At 29.4% G+C, this 18,144-nt stretch overlaps 1 protein-coding gene across 15 annotated transcripts in view; it reads right to left on the reverse strand.

Annotated features, from left to right (window-relative positions):
- Positions 1 to 18,144, reverse strand: part of LOC122502398 (CUGBP Elav-like family member 4) — an 829,562-nt gene that overhangs the window by 173,100 nt on the left and 638,318 nt on the right. For 12 of the 15 annotated variants that reach the window (XM_043612426.1, XM_043612419.1, XM_043612422.1 and 9 more), the window contains one exon: positions 12,456 to 12,588. In XM_043612426.1, coding sequence (XP_043468361.1) covers positions 12,456 to 12,588 — 133 coding nt within the window. The remainder of the gene's footprint in view (positions 1 to 12,455; positions 12,589 to 18,144) is intronic. The other 3 variants (XM_043612431.1, XM_043612424.1, XM_043612423.1) reach the window with 1 other exon arrangement.

The raw sequence follows: 18,144 nt of genomic DNA on the forward strand, positions 1-18,144 counted from the left end.
ATTTAAATATTGATCACAATAATTAATCAATATCTCTACCCACAGCAAAAATATTGGATAATATTAAACGAGTGAGAGGAATGACGCGGTACTACATGACAAATTTCATTTTCTATATTTAAAAAAACTACACGACATATTTTATTTTTATTTTTGAAAATTATTCTTAAATATCATAACTTTTAGAAAAAATTAATAAAGTACCAATTTTCATGTTTTAAATAATTGTTTTACCTATTGAAAAAATGAAAAGCACTTAGATGACAGGTTAGAAAATCGATTTTGAGGTAGTAAAATATTTTAAAAATGTATTAAACAATAAAATTTTACAACTTTTTCTTGCAGAACATTTAGAAAAAGTGATAAAATAGGGAAATATGACTTGGTATTTTCCCAAATGATTATAATTATTTAGAAAATCTTGATTACATGCAAAATAAGATTTTTTGGAGAATCACCCATACGCTCATCGAAACATAAATCTGCAGCTGGAGTTTTTCAAAGTGCGTACCAAAACCAACGTGAAAAAGAGATAGCAATTGGGAGATTGAAAACGTCAAAAGGATCACAAAAAAGAAAAAGAAGTGAAGAAGATAATGGTACTATTTATTATTTAACGCTATAAATTTAAAATTTTTAAATTTTAAAAAATAACTTTTGACATATTCACAACATTTTAGATGTACAAATTTGTGAAGAACTTAAGTGTTACAAACTCCTGTTCAAATAATTGCTGCGTTAGAATCATGTATGGCAATTTTTAGAAAAGTAAGTTTTTGAAATGGAAGTCGCAAATGTTTACTCAAGTGTGATAACACTCATGGAAAATTTGAAAAAGTGTTGAATGTTATTTTCTTATTTAATTGTTGTGTTTTTAAAAAATGGAATCTCAAAATAAATTAGACGATACTAGAAACCTGTCTAAGTCAGTTTTAGATATGGAGATGTTAAAATTCACTTTGGATTTGTATAATAATCCATTTCTGTGGAGGAAAGCAGTTGATGATTTCGTTAAAAAGTTTGATGATTATATATCGGATTTTTTAATTCCCTATATGCAAAGTCAGATTAAAAATGATAAAGAACTTAACAATAATGACACTTATTATAGAACGCTATTTCTTTTAGAAAATAACAAACACATGTTTAACAATTTTTTAACAGAACATAAAAGATTTAATTTATATAAAAATGAGAGTTTTTATGTAGCTCCTACAATTTCCGAAGTTGGAAAGGAGTCAATTTCGGTAGAGAAAGATAACAAAATCCAAATTATTGAAAAATCTATTAACGTTGTACATGTTTCTTTAAAAGAAACATTACAAATAGTTTTTAAGATGCCCGGAATGTTCAGTGAAATGAATAATTATTATAAAAAACTATCTGAAGATTCGACTTATTTATCTAATTTTGTCCAAGGAAACCTCTGGAGAAGTAAATACTGTCCGAAAAATAAAGAAAGAATTGTTTTTCCGATATTTATTTTTTATGATGAATTCAAAGTCAGAAACGCCTTGGGTAGCCATTAGGGTGGTCCAAAAAAAGTAAAATCGGAATTTTAATGCTCTCACCCCCTAGGATTGTTCTATATGGAGAAAAAAAAACCCCTATTTTTTTTGAAAATAAAAAAATATTTAGAGGCCGCATAAAGCGCTCAAAGTTTCCCATGTAAAATGCATGGGGAAAACACTTTTTCGTAGAATTGGTATAGAATCCTTGAAAATCATTATTTTTTATTCAGCAAACTTTGTTTCTCTTCAGAAGACTTCAAAAAATAGTGCTAAATTATATATTTAATCATTTTATTAAATTAACTTTTTTTGTAGTACCCCAAAAAAACCCCATAAATTTCAAAATTACAAAAAAATCGTTAAAAAATATTTTTTATTATTTTTATCAAAGTTTCTTCCTAGATTATGAATAAATAACACAAATATTGATTCTTAAACATTATTCCATGTAATTTCTAATTTGTTTAAACAAATTATTATTGTTTATTTACAACTTTTTATCAAATTGAGCTAAAGAGTTTCGATTTTTTCTCAATTTTGCAACTTTTCAGCGCGAATGTAACCAGTCACTATCAACTAACTAAGAATATTAATTTTACCAATTGTTTAAACAAATTACTATTGATTAATTTTATCTTTTTATCAAAATGAGCTACAGAGTTGCAACTTTTTTTTAATTGTACATTTTATTTTTTTTGTGAGGTAATAATTAATGTAAGACTTAATTTTCGAGTAAAAATTGTGAACAATAAATTTATTATTATAAAAATGATAAGTACAAAAATTTTTATTTACGTCATTGTTACTACTGCGATAGCGTGAAATTTAAAATAACAATTTGTTTAAACAATTGGTAAAATTGTAATTCTTAGATTGTTGTTGTTAGTAACTAGTTACATTTGGCTTAGAAAAATGCAAAATTGAGAAAAAAATTGTGACTCTGCAGCTCAATTTGATAAAAAGATGAAATTAAACAATAGTAATTTGTTAAAACAATTAGTAAAATTAATATTCTTAGTTAGTTAATAGTGACTGGTTACATTCGGCCTGAAAAGTTGCAAAATTGAGAAAAAATCGAAACTTTTTAGCTCAATTAGATAAAAAGTTGTAAATAAACAATAATAATTTGTTTAAACAAATTAGCAATTACATGGAATGATGTTTAAAAATCAATATTTGTGTTATTTATTCAAACTCTAGGAAAAAACTTTAATAAAAATAGTAAAAAATATTTTTTAACGGTTTTTTTGTAATTTTGAAATTTATGGGGTTTTTTTTGGGGCATTATAAAAATAGTTAATTTGAAAAATGATTAAATATATAATTTAGCACTATTCTTTGAAGTCTTCTGAAGAGAAACAGAGTTTGCTGAATGAAAAATATTGATTTTCAAGGATTCTATACCAATTCTACGAGAAAGTGTTTTTCCCCATGCATTTTACATGGGAAACTTTGAGCGCTTTATGCGACCTCTAAATATTTTTTTATTTAAAAAAAAGGGAATTTTTTTTCTTCATATAGAACATTCCTAGGGGGTGAGAGCATTAAAATTCAGATTCTATTTTTTTCCCATGTATTTTTGGACCACCCTAGTTAGCCATGCCGGAGAACAGAAATTAGGAGGATTGTACGCATCACTTACATGTTTACCTAAACATTTAGTGGCTAAACTCGAAAATATGTTTGTTTTAACCATTTGCTACTCCAAAGATTTAAAAAAACTTGGAAATGCGGCAATATTTAAAAAGAGTATTGACGATTTAAACAAATTGTCCGCAGAAGGCATTCAAGTCAAAGATAACGGAAAAATTTTTCAAGTTTACTTTGAATGCGTTCTTGTTTTAGGAGATAATTTAGGTCTCAATTGCACTTGTGGCTTCACGAATGGTTTTAATTCAAACTTTTATTGTCGAATTTATAACGCGACTCTTTCTTAATGCAAAAAAATGACTATCGAAGATAAAAATTTGTTAAGAAATGTTGAATCATATGAAAAAGATTTGCTTACAAACAGTTTTTCTCTAACAGGCATCAAAGAATTGTGTACGTTTAACTCGTTAAATAATTTTCATATCATGGAAAACCAATCAGTCGATTTCATGCATGATATTTGTGAAGGTGTTGCAATTTTCACAGTAGGAAAAATTCTGCAATCACTTATTAAAGAAAAAGTTTTAAGTCTGCAAGTTTGCAAGACAAGGGTGGTCAAAAATTAAAATTGAAACAGTCGGCTTCAGAAATGTTATGCCTTTGCCGATATTTAGGCCTTATAATTGGGGATTTAATTCCTCCAAAGCATAGAGGTTGGAAATTATACCGCTATTTGCGAAAAATGGTTGGCGTTCTTACTTCTCCCATCTTAAGTAGAGGTGAAATTTTAAATCTGCGAGAACTGATTCAAAAACATAATTTTTTGTACATAGAACTTTTTGGCGATTTAAAACCAAAAAATCACTTCTTAACTCATTATGTTCGTATAATGCTTGAAAATGGTCCTATTATTCATTTTTCTTCTATGATGTTCGAAAGGAAAAACAAAAAGCTCAAAGAAGTAGCTATTGTCACTACATCAAATACTTACTTACCTTACACAATAGCTATACGTCATCAACTTCAACTTTGCTATATGCAGAAAATGTGTCAAAATGTGAATAGTAAATATGTCCTTGGACTTGTCAAAAGGAATATTAGTATCAGGGATTTTAGAAGAATCTGTCCAGACATAAAGGAAGAATTTCCTGTAACCACTCTAAACTACGTTGAAATTACAGGTGAAAGATTTTCAAGAGGAACTATATTTGTATCTGAAATAACATAAAAAGTACCTACGTTTAGCATTATTGAAGAAATATATCACCACGATGATATTTTCTTCTACATTTTTGAATACGAAACACTTTATTTCGACAGTTATTATCACTCTTACATAGTAAATTCTAACGTTCTTAAATCGAATAAATTAATTAACATAAAATCAATTCCCGATTTGCTACCGTGTTTATATATAAAGAAAAAAAATGTAGAATACGTTGCTACAAGATATGACGTATAATCTTTTAAAATAATTGTCTGCGAAACGTAAGAATTTGTGTTTTTACCAGTTTAGAAAATTCAGATTATCTATAATATTTTTTTTCAGTTACATTCTTATTATTTAAACAAAAAATTGTTTGTAATGAATGTCACTTACAAAATTGCATTGAAATAGTAATTTAGATCGATACATTAATTATTAGATTATAAATCTGTAAATTTTTTCATGACATATGTGATATTACCTTGTATTACATTAAGATTAATATTTCTTTTCGATGTGACTGTGCAAATTGTATTGACATAGGTAATAATATAAATAACGATTATTTTATATAGTTAAACTGTATTTAAAAATTCCATCTATTATAAAATCAACATCTATTCATTCAAACTGCGATCAATCAATAGTCTATTATTAAAATATAATATTCCTTTTAAACCGACAGATTGGCTCAGTCGGATAGATGCCTGGCGTTGGTGGTCGTTTAAGGACCAAGGGTATAAGTACCCTTGGTTCGCGCCCACTTGGCTTGGTATTTTTCCGGCACGTGAGACAATCTTAGCGGGAGGATTGACGTCGAGGTATAGTGATGTGCACCGTCGATTATTGTCCGGTACACACCATTAGAACTCGACTGTCGATAAACCAGTTGTACTCAGGAGAGGTTTTCTACAGTTTCCCTCTTCTCTGGCGAGAAAACCCATTGACGGGTGGTCCAGGCGTAATGCGAGTACTCCTAATAAAGTCGGCTGTAGACGCAAATTAGGTTAATATATAGAAAATTTCTAAGTAGAATGGTTATGCTTAATCCAAAAAAGTATTTCTCGGGGACTCTTGTCGAAGTGCGTAAGGCCAATAGGGCAGGAGTATAAACAATAAAAAAAAAATAATAATAATATTCCTTTTAGTTAATTAAACTCTGTACAATTAAACTTATGCAAATATTCACTTTACTTTTTTTAAAGATTTATTTGTATGTACTTAGTACATTTCATTTAAACAGTGTTTAGTTAAAAGTAATATTACAAAATGATTATAATGTATAAATTGCGTTCAATAAAACGTGTTAATTTAATTCTGTAAAAAGAAAAATTGTGTACAATTTGAATAGCGAAAATTTTTTAATTCAATTCAAGAGCTTGAGAAGGCATGCGCGTTAAACGTTTCGTTCCGCGCCGTCAGCCAATGTATTGCTTTTGTGTATGTGTTCATGCAGGTATATAAAGGTTAGTTTGTGTTGTACAAACTCGGCCTGAAAAATAGTGGTGGCCGATGGAATAGTAACAGGTGACTTGTGATGAAACTATAATAAGGCCTACGAGCATTTTTCACATCAAATAGATGGAAATTTTACAACTGGCTTTTGCTTTCTTTCTATCGCAGCTCTTTTAGAATATTTTCATGTTTTCATATTAATATTAGTCGCGTTAGATGGTTAAATTCTATTGGACTATTGATCCTAAAACTCTATCGGTTTCTTAAATGATATTATTTTACCAGATTTCTTTCCGTGTGACAAAGAAAAAATCAATTTTGTTTTTAAGGTGAACCAAGAAGATGACTAACTTTTTAAAAGCAAAATTGATTTTTTCTTTGTCAGTTCCCCACTTAGTTCAGTTAGTTAGGATGTTAGGTTTATGCGCGTCGATCCCGGGTTCGAATCCCAGTCCTCCCAAATTTGTTTTCAAGATTTTCAACGGCTTGTTAGATTTCCAAAATAGAGCAAGACCAAAAATTTGTTTAAAAAATTTTTTATTTATTTTTTAATTATATTATAAATTATTTTGTAAAGATTTACCTTATTTAGTAAACTTACTACAACCTTACAACTTTATAGTAACCTTACCAAAGCTTACCATTTAAGCTTACAATAACCTTTACTTGTAAACTTACAATAACCTTTACTTGTAAACTTACAATAACCTTTACTTGTAAGCTTACAATAACATTTACTTGTAAGCTTACAATAACCTTTCCTTATAAGCTTACCGTAATGGCGAAAATTTAAAGTTTACCTTAAGTTTACCACAAGTATACAACCCTATCCTTACAAACTATAGTGTAATCCACACCACAAACTTACAGCAAGATTTTGTGCTTTGTGGGTTGGGTTTGGAACGCCTTGCCATATTAAACAATATTTAATATATATTTTAAATATAATAATATCATAATATAATAAAATCACAATAAAAATAATATATCATAATATATTTTTAATTTTATAGGGCGAATTGGTTGTATTTATCTCGAAAATTTAGCTACCGATAATGTGACATTAAGTTACAAAAAAGTAAAAAATATGAATTTTTTATGTTTCGAATTTTTTGAAACAGTTAAATCTGAAAATTTTAAAACATCTAATTTGCTAAACTACAAGTAAAATTTCACTTTAAAAAATGTTTCTATAGAATTTAACTTTAAAAAAATGTTTTTTATTTATTCAAAAATATACGGAAAATGCCCATTTATACAGAGTACTACAATAGTAAGAAAAATAATACAAGAAACTTAGATGGCAGCATTAACATTATTATTATCGTATACATATACGTGGGAACGCAATGTGCTTACAAATGCTTTGAGTGATATGACAAAGAAATCAATAGAAGTTCATTTGCCTTCCTTCACAATCTATTAACCATGAAATTGTCATGATAGTTCTATAACATTGAATATTTAACAATTGTGGATGACTTGCATATGTCTGAGGTACATTTAAATTGAATAACAAAGTAAATCCGGACAATTAATTAAGCCATTGATAATTTTAAATAAAAATAACATGTCAGCATATAAAAATTTTTGTGATAATAAAGGAACATTGAACGATACTCTCAAATTTGTGTAATCGTAGATATAGTAATTAAGTGGAATACGAGTTTGTCTAGCCATAAATCTCAAAACTCTGTTTTAATTTTATTTTAAAACAAAAATTATTGAAAAATATTTTTGATGTGAAGAAAGAAATATGATTAATATATTTTAATAGTAAAAAATGTATTTTAGATTTAGAGTCTAATTATAAAATACAATTCATTTCTGAAAAGTTATATATAAAATGTAACGATTTTACGATCAATAAGAAAGAAGATATACAATTTCTAAGCAATACTTATTTTCCTTTATACTAAGGAAAAATGAAAGAATGATTATATCTCTATTATTTTGATGAGTTCATTGACTTCACGTGTTCTGTGTATATAATGTAAGAATTGCCTCCTTCTGATTTTAGACTTGTTTTGTCATTCGGGAAAAATGTCAGTGTCCAGTCTTAACGATATTTTAATTTCTCTGGCGAATTCATTAAAGACGTGTTACAAATGTAACCAATTATTTGTTTAACATTTTTTTAAAAAATGACTAGGTATATAATTCTTTGATATTTATTTTTTTGCTCGCATTTGATTTATAGTGATTTTAATATAATTTATTTTTATTTGTAAAAATTAAATGTTAAAATAAAGTGGCCTGATGATGGTTGCAAACCAAGACATCAAAACTTTGCAGAAGTGAAATAAGGGTTTCATTTGTCATTTTTCCGATAATCTATTAAAAAACAAACATATAATTTACATTATTCATTTAACCAAAACTATTCGACAAATTTCGACAAATTTTCAACAAAAAACATAAAAAAAGCCCCCGCACAAAATACATAAAAGATAAAAGATTTCGGTGAAATGTTTTGTAACTTTGGAGTTGTTTATCTCCTGAATAAGTTATCATATACATTTTAAAATTATTACTTCCTTTTTAATTTGACTTGATGATTTTGAATTTTCCAATATACTTTTTTTCCAATTGGAACTTTTGGGTTATGGAACTTCTGTACTTTGAAAACAATAAATTTTCGACTTTCCGGTTTTGGAACTGTCTCTTTGGAACTTTTATTTTGGAACTTTTGTACCCCAATCTGTAAAATTTGTACCCCCAATTTGTAAATGGAAAACATTTACTTCTCGAGCTTTCGTAAGCATTTCTCTTGCTTTTTCTGCAGTTGCTCCATTCATTTTAATCAGTGGATGAAATCAATTAATGATTGCACCTACTATTCGGTAAAAATGACCTAAATGGATGGCACGCTGCAACTAAGTAGTCTTTTTCAAAAATGGAAACATTGTTGTAATATTTCCATTTCTAGCCTCATTAATCCACCTTGTTTTTGTGATTGACTGTGCTTTATTGGCTTGCTCAGTAGGGAATTGTTGCAAAACAGGTGCAAGTAGCGAGGGCATATGCCAATTTATGCCTAATTGCGACCATAAAGTAGCATCCCGGTACACCGGGAGTATGAGTATTGATTCTTCATCGAACCATTCTCTCATATTTCTCACGTCTCGTTGAAATTCATTGCGCAACATTGATGCATCACTGTTGTGATAGTCTGAAAAATATGGACCTTGAATACTTAAAATATAGCCATCGCGAGCAACCAGCAAAGCTCGCGTTTCAGTAAATGTTTGCACTTATGTGTGCAGTAGGATTGTCGCAAAGTACGAAAGTTACTGCTTTTATCAATGTAACTATAAGTACTGTCGAGAAACGAAATGACTCTTGGAATCTCTGGTTGTGGATTGTATAATTCGTTATGGAACTCTTTCACGTGGAGTTGTATATATTGTTCCTTTGTAATAGCAGTAAACTCAATATTTTGTCGAACAAATAGTAACATCAAGGACTGCTAAACGGTCGCCACGGCCAAACGAACCGCTTGTCTGCTTAAATAGCGAAACATTATTTTAAGAACTCGTCAGGTAGCCCTTGTTTCATTTTGCATAAAAACCTTAATTGATCTTTTTGATCTACATACCTAAAACCACCAAGATGAGAAACTGGATCTAAGAAGGTTAATAGTTCTTTGAATTGAACTTTTGTGAGTGGAGCTAAATGACGAAATTCATCATCCTCAAAGTTATTCTCGTGTTCATATTTATTTTTGAATAATACAACGTTACGCATTCCCTCTAAAAGAATTTGAAGATGTTGACCTGCTATTACGTAAGGTCGATAGATGGAACGTTGTTTCGTTTGTTGAGGAGTGAGGAGAGTCAATAATTTTTATAACATCAGACAGAAGTAATTGCACATCATTCAGTTTAGAATGCATAGCAGAAAGTTTGGCACCTTTTAAAATTGTTAAAGGGTCGTGTTCACATTGCTTACTTAATTAACTTATCTCTCGACGCGACGTTGAGATCGTTGAGACATATCTTTAAAATAAAATTTTGATCTACCACCAGCATGAGTAAAATTCACGTCACATTGCCTGAAATCATCAAAAATCAGCTTTCTTTTTTTGTGAAAGTTGGCACATTGACTGACATTATTAATTAAATAAGCAAGTTCTCATTAACTGAAAGAATAAATTGCTTTGAAAATCAAGTAAACTATAATAAAGAGTAATTGTAATATGTACATACCTACACTACCGTCGGGAATCATCGGTACGGCTGCACACGCACGGCCCAAAAACATACCAATCTTTAAATCACGATTTTTTTGTAAATACAAATGTTAGCAAATTAACAATTATACCATTCGAAAGATTATTAAATTCTACGATTAATGGTACATAACTGAAAATTTTAATAATTTATACAAAGATTGCAGCAATTGACAAATTTGACAAAAAAATTTTAAAAATACAATTTTTTTGGAAATTTTTTCAACCCCTGCACATTTTTTAAAAATTGCAGAAAAAATTTGAAACTTATATAGGTGTGATCATTCAAGTCTCATTTTTAATTTAAGACCAAAAGAATTCAAAAATCTTAATCGGTTAGCGAGATATCATTATAAACGGACGAGCATTTTCAGCCAAAAACCGTTCAAAATCGACTAATTCAATGCATTTGTCAAAAAACATGCTCGGACGTTTATAATGATATCTCACGAACCGAATAAGATTTTTAAACTCTTTTGGTCTTAAATTAAAGATGAAATTTGAATGATTACACTTATGTAAGTTTCAAATTTTTTCTACAATTTTTAAAAAATGTGCAGGGGTTGAAAAAATTTCCAAAAAAATTGTATTTTTAAAATTTTTTTGTCAAATTTGTCGATTGCTGCAATCTTTGTAAAAATTATTAAAATTTTCAGTTATGTACCATTAATCGTAGAATTTAATAATCTTTAGAATGGTATATTTGTTAATTTTTTGACATTTGTATTTACAAAAAAAATCGTGATTTAAAGATTGGTATGTTTTTGGGCCGTGCGTGTGCAGCCGTACCGATAATTCCCGACGGTAGTGTACAAATTAAATAATAGGTAAACATATGTATTTGAATTTGTTTTCAGAACATTTGTTAAGAGTTTTCAGCGGTTTTTGAGCGCTTTTTTGTAAACAAAGAAAATCAAAATTCGAATGTTCAACTATTCCTTCTTAAAACGAGCAGACTTCATAATATTAGAGCAAGTCAATTTTCGATTAAAACTAATACTTTATCAAGTGATGAGAATGTAATAAACCTATGTGAATAGAATATTTGTTGGAATATTCATAAAATATCTTTGGAATATTCTAGTTATATATAGATCTAACTAGGAAGTAATTTAGTTACACTACCGGCGGAAATTGTGCGATCGCTAACATCTCGACCTATTAGAAAAGACACCCTCACAAAAACAGTGATAACTCCGTCAAATATGAAGCAAGATGCTTTTTCTGAATTGCATTGGGAAGCTTATTAAATTTCCAATGAAATGACACTATTTTTATTTGTATTGCATAAATAGGAAGCGAAATATCATGTTATAAACACAGACAAATAATTATATTTTTTTTAGAATTTCTTACTCTGACTTTTACCCCTGGCAAAATTTAAAAAAGTTCATGAAAAAATTTGTTACTTTCACAGACTATTCCTTGTAATCTAAGCTTTAAATAGAGACCAAGAACAGCAAAAAATATTAAGGGGATCCCAATATATTACAAAAAAAGTCGGACCGTGCGAAGCAAAATTTTTAATCATATATTCTCTAATTCGCCGTTGAGTTAGTTGCGTGGCTGTGAAAAAAGGGTCGAAAATAAATTTTACTAAGTACATTCTTATTGGGATTCACTTTTTAATTTAATTTATTATATAATGATATTTAAAAAGTGGATCCCAGTAAGAATATACTTGGAAAAATTCATTTTCGACACTTTTTTCACTGCCGCGCAACTAACTCAACGGTAAATTAGAGAACCCGTTAATATTTTTTGCTGTTCTTGGTCTGTTTTTAAAGCTTAGATTACAAGGAATAGTCTGTAAAAATAACAATTTTTTTCATCAACTTTTCTAAATTTTGCCAGGAGTCAAAGTTAGGCTTAGAAATTAAAAAAAAATATAATTATTTATCTGTGTTTATAACATGATATCTCGCTTCCTATTTATGTAATATAAATGAAAATAGTGTAATTTTATTGGATATTTAATAAGCTTTCCAATACAATTTAGAAAAAGCATCTAGCTTCATTTTTGACGGAGTTATCAATGTTTTTGTGCGGGTGTGTTTTTTAATAGCTCGAGGTGTTAGCGGTCGCACAATTTCCGCCGGTAGTGTATATAGGTTAAATATCATGTGCTGTACGGGATAATAATTAATTAATATTTTCTAATAGATATCTTTTCACCTTTCATTTAAAGATTTTTTAAAACCCCTAAAACCACAAACGACTTCATAAAGCTAATCGGCTAGACACTGGTATTCAAACGTTGTGTTGGACTAAACTAGCAAGTGCTGGGCGTCTAAATCTAATCATCTACATTAAAGAAAGAGAATTTTAGAAAAATTTAAACTTTGATTTTACTTGGAAGACTGATAATCGTTTTAAAAATATTAAAAATCTAAACTATTTCATAAAAATAATAACAAACTTATTGCATGCAAGGACAATACTGGAAGGTAAAATAAATTACCAGAAGTAGGTGGGACGACAGCATTTGGCATACCATTTAACGCATGTGGAAGTTGTCCAGCTGCTAAAGCAGCAGCCATTGGATTGATGTATGTACCTTGCGCCGTCGCGGCAGCCATAATTGCCGCCTGCTGCTGTAAAAGCCATAATATTGTTAAGGTACAGTTAACTTAAATAATAACACTTATATTATAGCGTTTAACTATTGTCGCTAATAATGATACCTTTTACGTTCTGTGACATGTATTTAAAGTTCTTTGTCATAAATTCAACAGTCTGTAAAAAGAACAGTATTAACTTTAAACCATTAGGTACAGTTTATTATCTTAATGTTCTAGCTGTAATCTACAAAGAATATATATATATATCTACATATTAATATTTGCTTTATTATTCTAGTATAAATAAAAATAATGGATAGAAAGCGAAAATAATTAGTAGTGACTTAAGCCGAATTCGATTTCATATAGGGGGCCGTCCATAAATTACGTAACACATTTAGGGGAGGGGGGGGGGTTCGAGAAAATGTTACATGGGAGGGGGGGTCAATCATCATTGTTACGTAATATTTATAAGGAACTTAATCTTTTTATAATCGATAAATTTTTTAAAAGCTGTCCCTTGCCGCCACTTCAATATAAGTAAAAATTGAATCATTTCGCGAATCGATTCTTGGGAATAATATAAAATTTTTGTTAAAAAATCAATGTTATATTTTTGGTTGTTCAGTATGATTAATAAAATTATTCCTCTAACCGGTTTTTATATATTCAACTTAATTTTGTATTGTTATTCTACGATATAAATACTAAAAGTAACAGTAATAAACAAATTTGTTTCGAAAAACGTTGATAAAAAAATATTTTTAAAAACTACGTAACAATGATAGAGGGGGGTAACACGATTTTGTTACAACCTGTTACATAGGGGAGAGGGGTTAAAAATTTCACTAAAAAAGGGGTTACGTAATTTATGGGCGGCCCCTTAAAAAATGTGTTTGACATATTAGATCTGCCATTTTGAATTTTTAAAAAATGACATCAAATTCGTAATCAGCGGCCCCTAAAACCCTCGAGTGACGAGTTTCAAGCAAATCCGATGAATTTTTCAAAAAATGTCTGCCATATTAGATCCACCATTTTGAATTTTTTAAATTTGGATCCTTACTTGTAATTAGCAACCATAAAAATCACTGAGAAACTAGTTTTGAGCAATTTCCATAAATTTTTAACTCATTCTGCTGCGAAATTTTTCACATAACCCTTTTGAATAAAAACATTAATTTTTAATAATAATGTTAATAAAGATTGTAACGACATATTTTATAGGTTTATTAAGATCCCCCTCTTGCCACAGGACTAGTAATAAAAGTCATTTTTCAACTTTTCTTTTAAATAAAATTAAAATTCAGAATTTGTTCTTTTTCAGAGAATGACCCATATGCATATTTTTTATAAATTTATATAGATATACAAAAGCAAAGTTTCAAAAATAAATTGTTATAAAATAAAATGATATACTAAGCATATAAATTTTTTACTTTTCTAATAAGAAATAAAGAAAACAGTTTAATTTGCCATCATAATCTTTATTATCTTAATTCCATGTAAAACATAACTTTTAGAATAATTTATATAATTAAAAAATCACAACTATTTTTTCTAATCAATAAAATTGAAAATTCACATCCAATGTTTTTAATATAACAGTATCTGTCACGCAATTTGTGAATTGTAATAATTTTACTTTCCGTGAATTCTGTGGATAAAAATACATGCCAAGAAAAGTTTCCTCTATTGTAGATTTTAAATGCTTGAAAATGATTAGCAGATTATTGAGTCGATAACAAATGATAAAATTCATTGATATTTGGTAACATTTCCGGAGTTACTTTTTTAACATTGTCAATAGTTAAGACTTTTTGAGATGATTCGTTAAAAAGTAGACGATAGTTGAGCAAGAATTGATGCTTTAAAGCAATAGTACGACAAACATTGACACGACTAATACTGACATGCGATGTTACGTATGCAATTAATATTCCAAAGTGGGACTACGTTAATAATTACTTTACAATAATACAGTAAAAATGTTGCTTCGACCTTAATTTTCCTGGAAATAATTCGCTATGTAAACTCAAATACTCTGTATTAATAGTACATTATGCAACAATGTCGTAACACGAGCGAAGACGAGTTCTTCAATATTGAGCGAAACACATAAACGAGGTTACCTCCCATGTTGCATACTATACTTTATGCAACAAAGACGTATTATGGTCACTCTATGCTACCTGTGACGGTGCATGTTAAGTTTCTCCATATTACACAGAAGGTCAATAAAATGTCCATTATTGGGGACACATTATTGCCCTAGGGCAATAATAGGCACTTTATTGACCAGCTATGTTATATGGAGAAACTTAACATGCGCCTGTACAGGTAGATAAGGTGACCATAATACCCCTGAGTTGCATAATAAAATTTTAAATACTTAAAAGTTTGGGAGTTTGAACATGAATACTGGACTGACAACAATTTCAAAAATACTTTTAATCATTTTTAGGAAATTAGAATACTCAGTATCTTGGGGTACTTAATGACCAATGAGGAGACATAGATTTCTAACCAAGGATAGCATTTCCGATGCTGCCATCACTAAGCATCTATTTTTTATTTAATATTCTGATAATTCTTGTGGTTTATTAATATAACAGATTTTCCATTAGAAAAAGACCTCATTCTTTGATTTAATTCATCTACAGTAATAAGTTTCAGATCGTAAATAAGATGTCTTAAAATTAAAGCAAGGTGTCATATTGACAACTATCCTCTAAAATATAGCGCAGTATTTCTATAAAGAAATTATGTATAAAATAAAAAACAATTATACTGTTAAAAATGCAATCATCTTTAATTCCTGATTTTTTTGGATTTGTTTCAGCAAGCACTGGACTGCTAAGGAAGTATTTACAAATCAGGTCAAGCTTTTGGAGAAGGGGGGGGGGGTTACTAAACGTGACACAATGTATTTTTTACATGTGAAATTGCGTGACAGAGGGGGGTGTCGAAAATCTCAAAAAAATTGCGTGACATCATTTGTGAACGCTTCCTAATACAAGATAAATTTGTTTGTTGCCCCTAGGATGAGAAATTGTTATTGTTTGTGAATATTGAACGATCACGTATATTAAATAACACAAAAAAGAAGTTATTTTCGAGTTTTTATTGATATTCGGGAGGTAGAATGCATGTAACACGATAAAAAGCTACAGTTTGGCCTATCCTGACTAATGATTGATCCAATCATCTTGGCAGTGACTTAAATACAATGCTTGACAATTCCATGGTTCCAAATTATCAGAACTAAAAACGCTACTATAAGGGTTTTGAGTGAGGTAGACGAGGTGCGGTTGTTACGCTGTGCAGTTGTTACAAATGGAATATCTCAGAAACAGTTAGTTATAGAGATTTTTAAATAATTAATAGACCTTTATACTTAACAAAGTAGATTTTTAATATCAATTCTATGAGGATGAAGCTTTAAAAAACTGCCTTGGTTGACCACATTTAATGTACCTATACTTTTTTAATAAAGTGTTTTATTGTAAAAAATGTACCTGTTGTGCAGTTGTTACAAGTGATAATGAGAACGCATCTTTTTTACAAAATTCAGCAGATTCGTTTGAAATGTAAAATATTTGTCAAAAATGTAATTACACTCTTTTTTTATAAAAAATCTCATGGTTTTTCTAAATTCGTCTTCAAAATTAATAAAAAAAAACATTTTTAAGTTTCTTTCATTTCGAAACAATATTAATGCTGCCATCTCTATATAACTGTCACGTACTATTACGTTGAGCCAAAAATTATAAATAATTAATAAAAATGGTTATAAAAAATTATTTGTCTTCAATGTAGAAATTTTATAGATTATTTTTGGTATTGTAACAACCGACATTCACTTTGTGCAGTTGTTACAATTTACACGCTGTCACTTAAATGATTCCAGTTAACCCATTAAGGACCAGACGGACGAAAAATTTGAATTCAATATAGTTTAATTCAATAGACTTTGAGGACCTCGTCTTTTATAAAAATGCATATAAAAAATTGGCACATACCATTTTTAATGTAAAATTTACTCTTCTTTCAGATTCTGCTGTTAAAATTTGTTTATACAAAATTGTTAAAAAGTTATAAACAATTTTTTCAAAAAAAACGTTTTTTCCAGAAAAAAATTTGATTTCAGGAGTATTTTTACCGGAAAAAAGAATGTATTACCTTGAAGTGACCAATTTTTTTTTCAAAATGGCGGACGCTAATATGGCGGCTAAAACTAAAAAAATGGCTCACATGAAACATAGTGCTCCAACTTTTTCAAGTCACTGAAATCCTCTAAAACTCGTTACTCGGGGGTTCTTGGGGTCGCTGTTTACGAATATGATGCTAGTTTTCAAAAATTCAAAATGGCGAATCCAATATGGCAGACAAGTTTTGTAAAAATTTATTGGATTCACATAAAACATGCTACTCGGGGGTTTTTAGGGTCGCTGATTACGACTATGGGGCTAGTTTTCAAAAATTCAAAATGGCGGATCCAATATGGCGAAAAAGTTTTGTAAACATTTATTGGATTCACTTGAAACTCGCTACGCGCAGGTTTTTGGGGTCGCTGATTACGAATATGAGGCTAGTTTTCAAAAATTTTAAATGGCGGATCCAATATGTCGGACGAGTTTTGTAAAAATTAATTGGATTCACCTAAAACTCTACTCGGGGGTTCTTGGGGTAGCTGATGACGAATATGATGTCAGTTTTGAAACATTTATCCCTTAAAGCGCACCCTGCTTGTGAGACACCAATATTCTAGCTTTTTACTCTAATATCTCGTTTAAATTCGTAAAAATTGAACATGTATCGCTATTGGACGGTACATTTTGTACTTAACTTTATATTCCGTGAGTGAAATTATTCTCCTAAGTGTCTTTGTGTATTTGATAACTTTATGAAGTTTACGGCGAAAAAGTTCTATGTGGATGACGCCCAGTTATCGGTTTAAGGTAATTTTAATAGTTTAAAAAATTTCTTTTATAGTTATTAAGATTAAATAAATTATTATGAAACCTATTTTTCTTCAAAATAGATGTACTGAGCTACATAAGATAATTTTTATAAAAGATAATATCCTGTTCCAGCTTAGGGAACTCACTGTAAAGTCCCCGGGTGTCGCACACCCATTGTGCGGTTTAATGATGGATTCGTAAGAGTGAGCTTTAAGGGTTAAAATGTCGAATTAGATCAAAGTGTCACTCGAGGGTTTTTGGGATGACTTTTATAAATAATCTTATTACCCTGAAACTTCTTACTTGGGAGTTTTCGGGGTCACTGATTTGGAAACTGACATTATATTCATAATCAGCAACGACAAAAACCCCGGTGTAACAAGTTTCAAATGAAATAGATGACATTAAGGGGACCATACACCACTTTTGCGTGTTTTTTCAACATTTATTTTTTCATAGTTAAATGTATCAAAACACTGGGCTCTTTTCACACATATTAACACACATATTGAGGATTAAGAAAAAAATATTTTTTTTATTTATTCTGCCCTTCATGAAGACAAAATGTCGGCTGATGTGATTGTCCGGAAAAAACTGGTTGACACGATATCTATGCTTCAAAATG

The sequence above is a fragment of the Leptopilina heterotoma genome, unplaced genomic scaffold, assembly GCF_015476425.1.
Source record: "Leptopilina heterotoma isolate Lh14 unplaced genomic scaffold, ASM1547642v1 Lhet_228, whole genome shotgun sequence".
Taxonomy (NCBI): domain Eukaryota; kingdom Metazoa; phylum Arthropoda; class Insecta; order Hymenoptera; family Figitidae; genus Leptopilina; species Leptopilina heterotoma.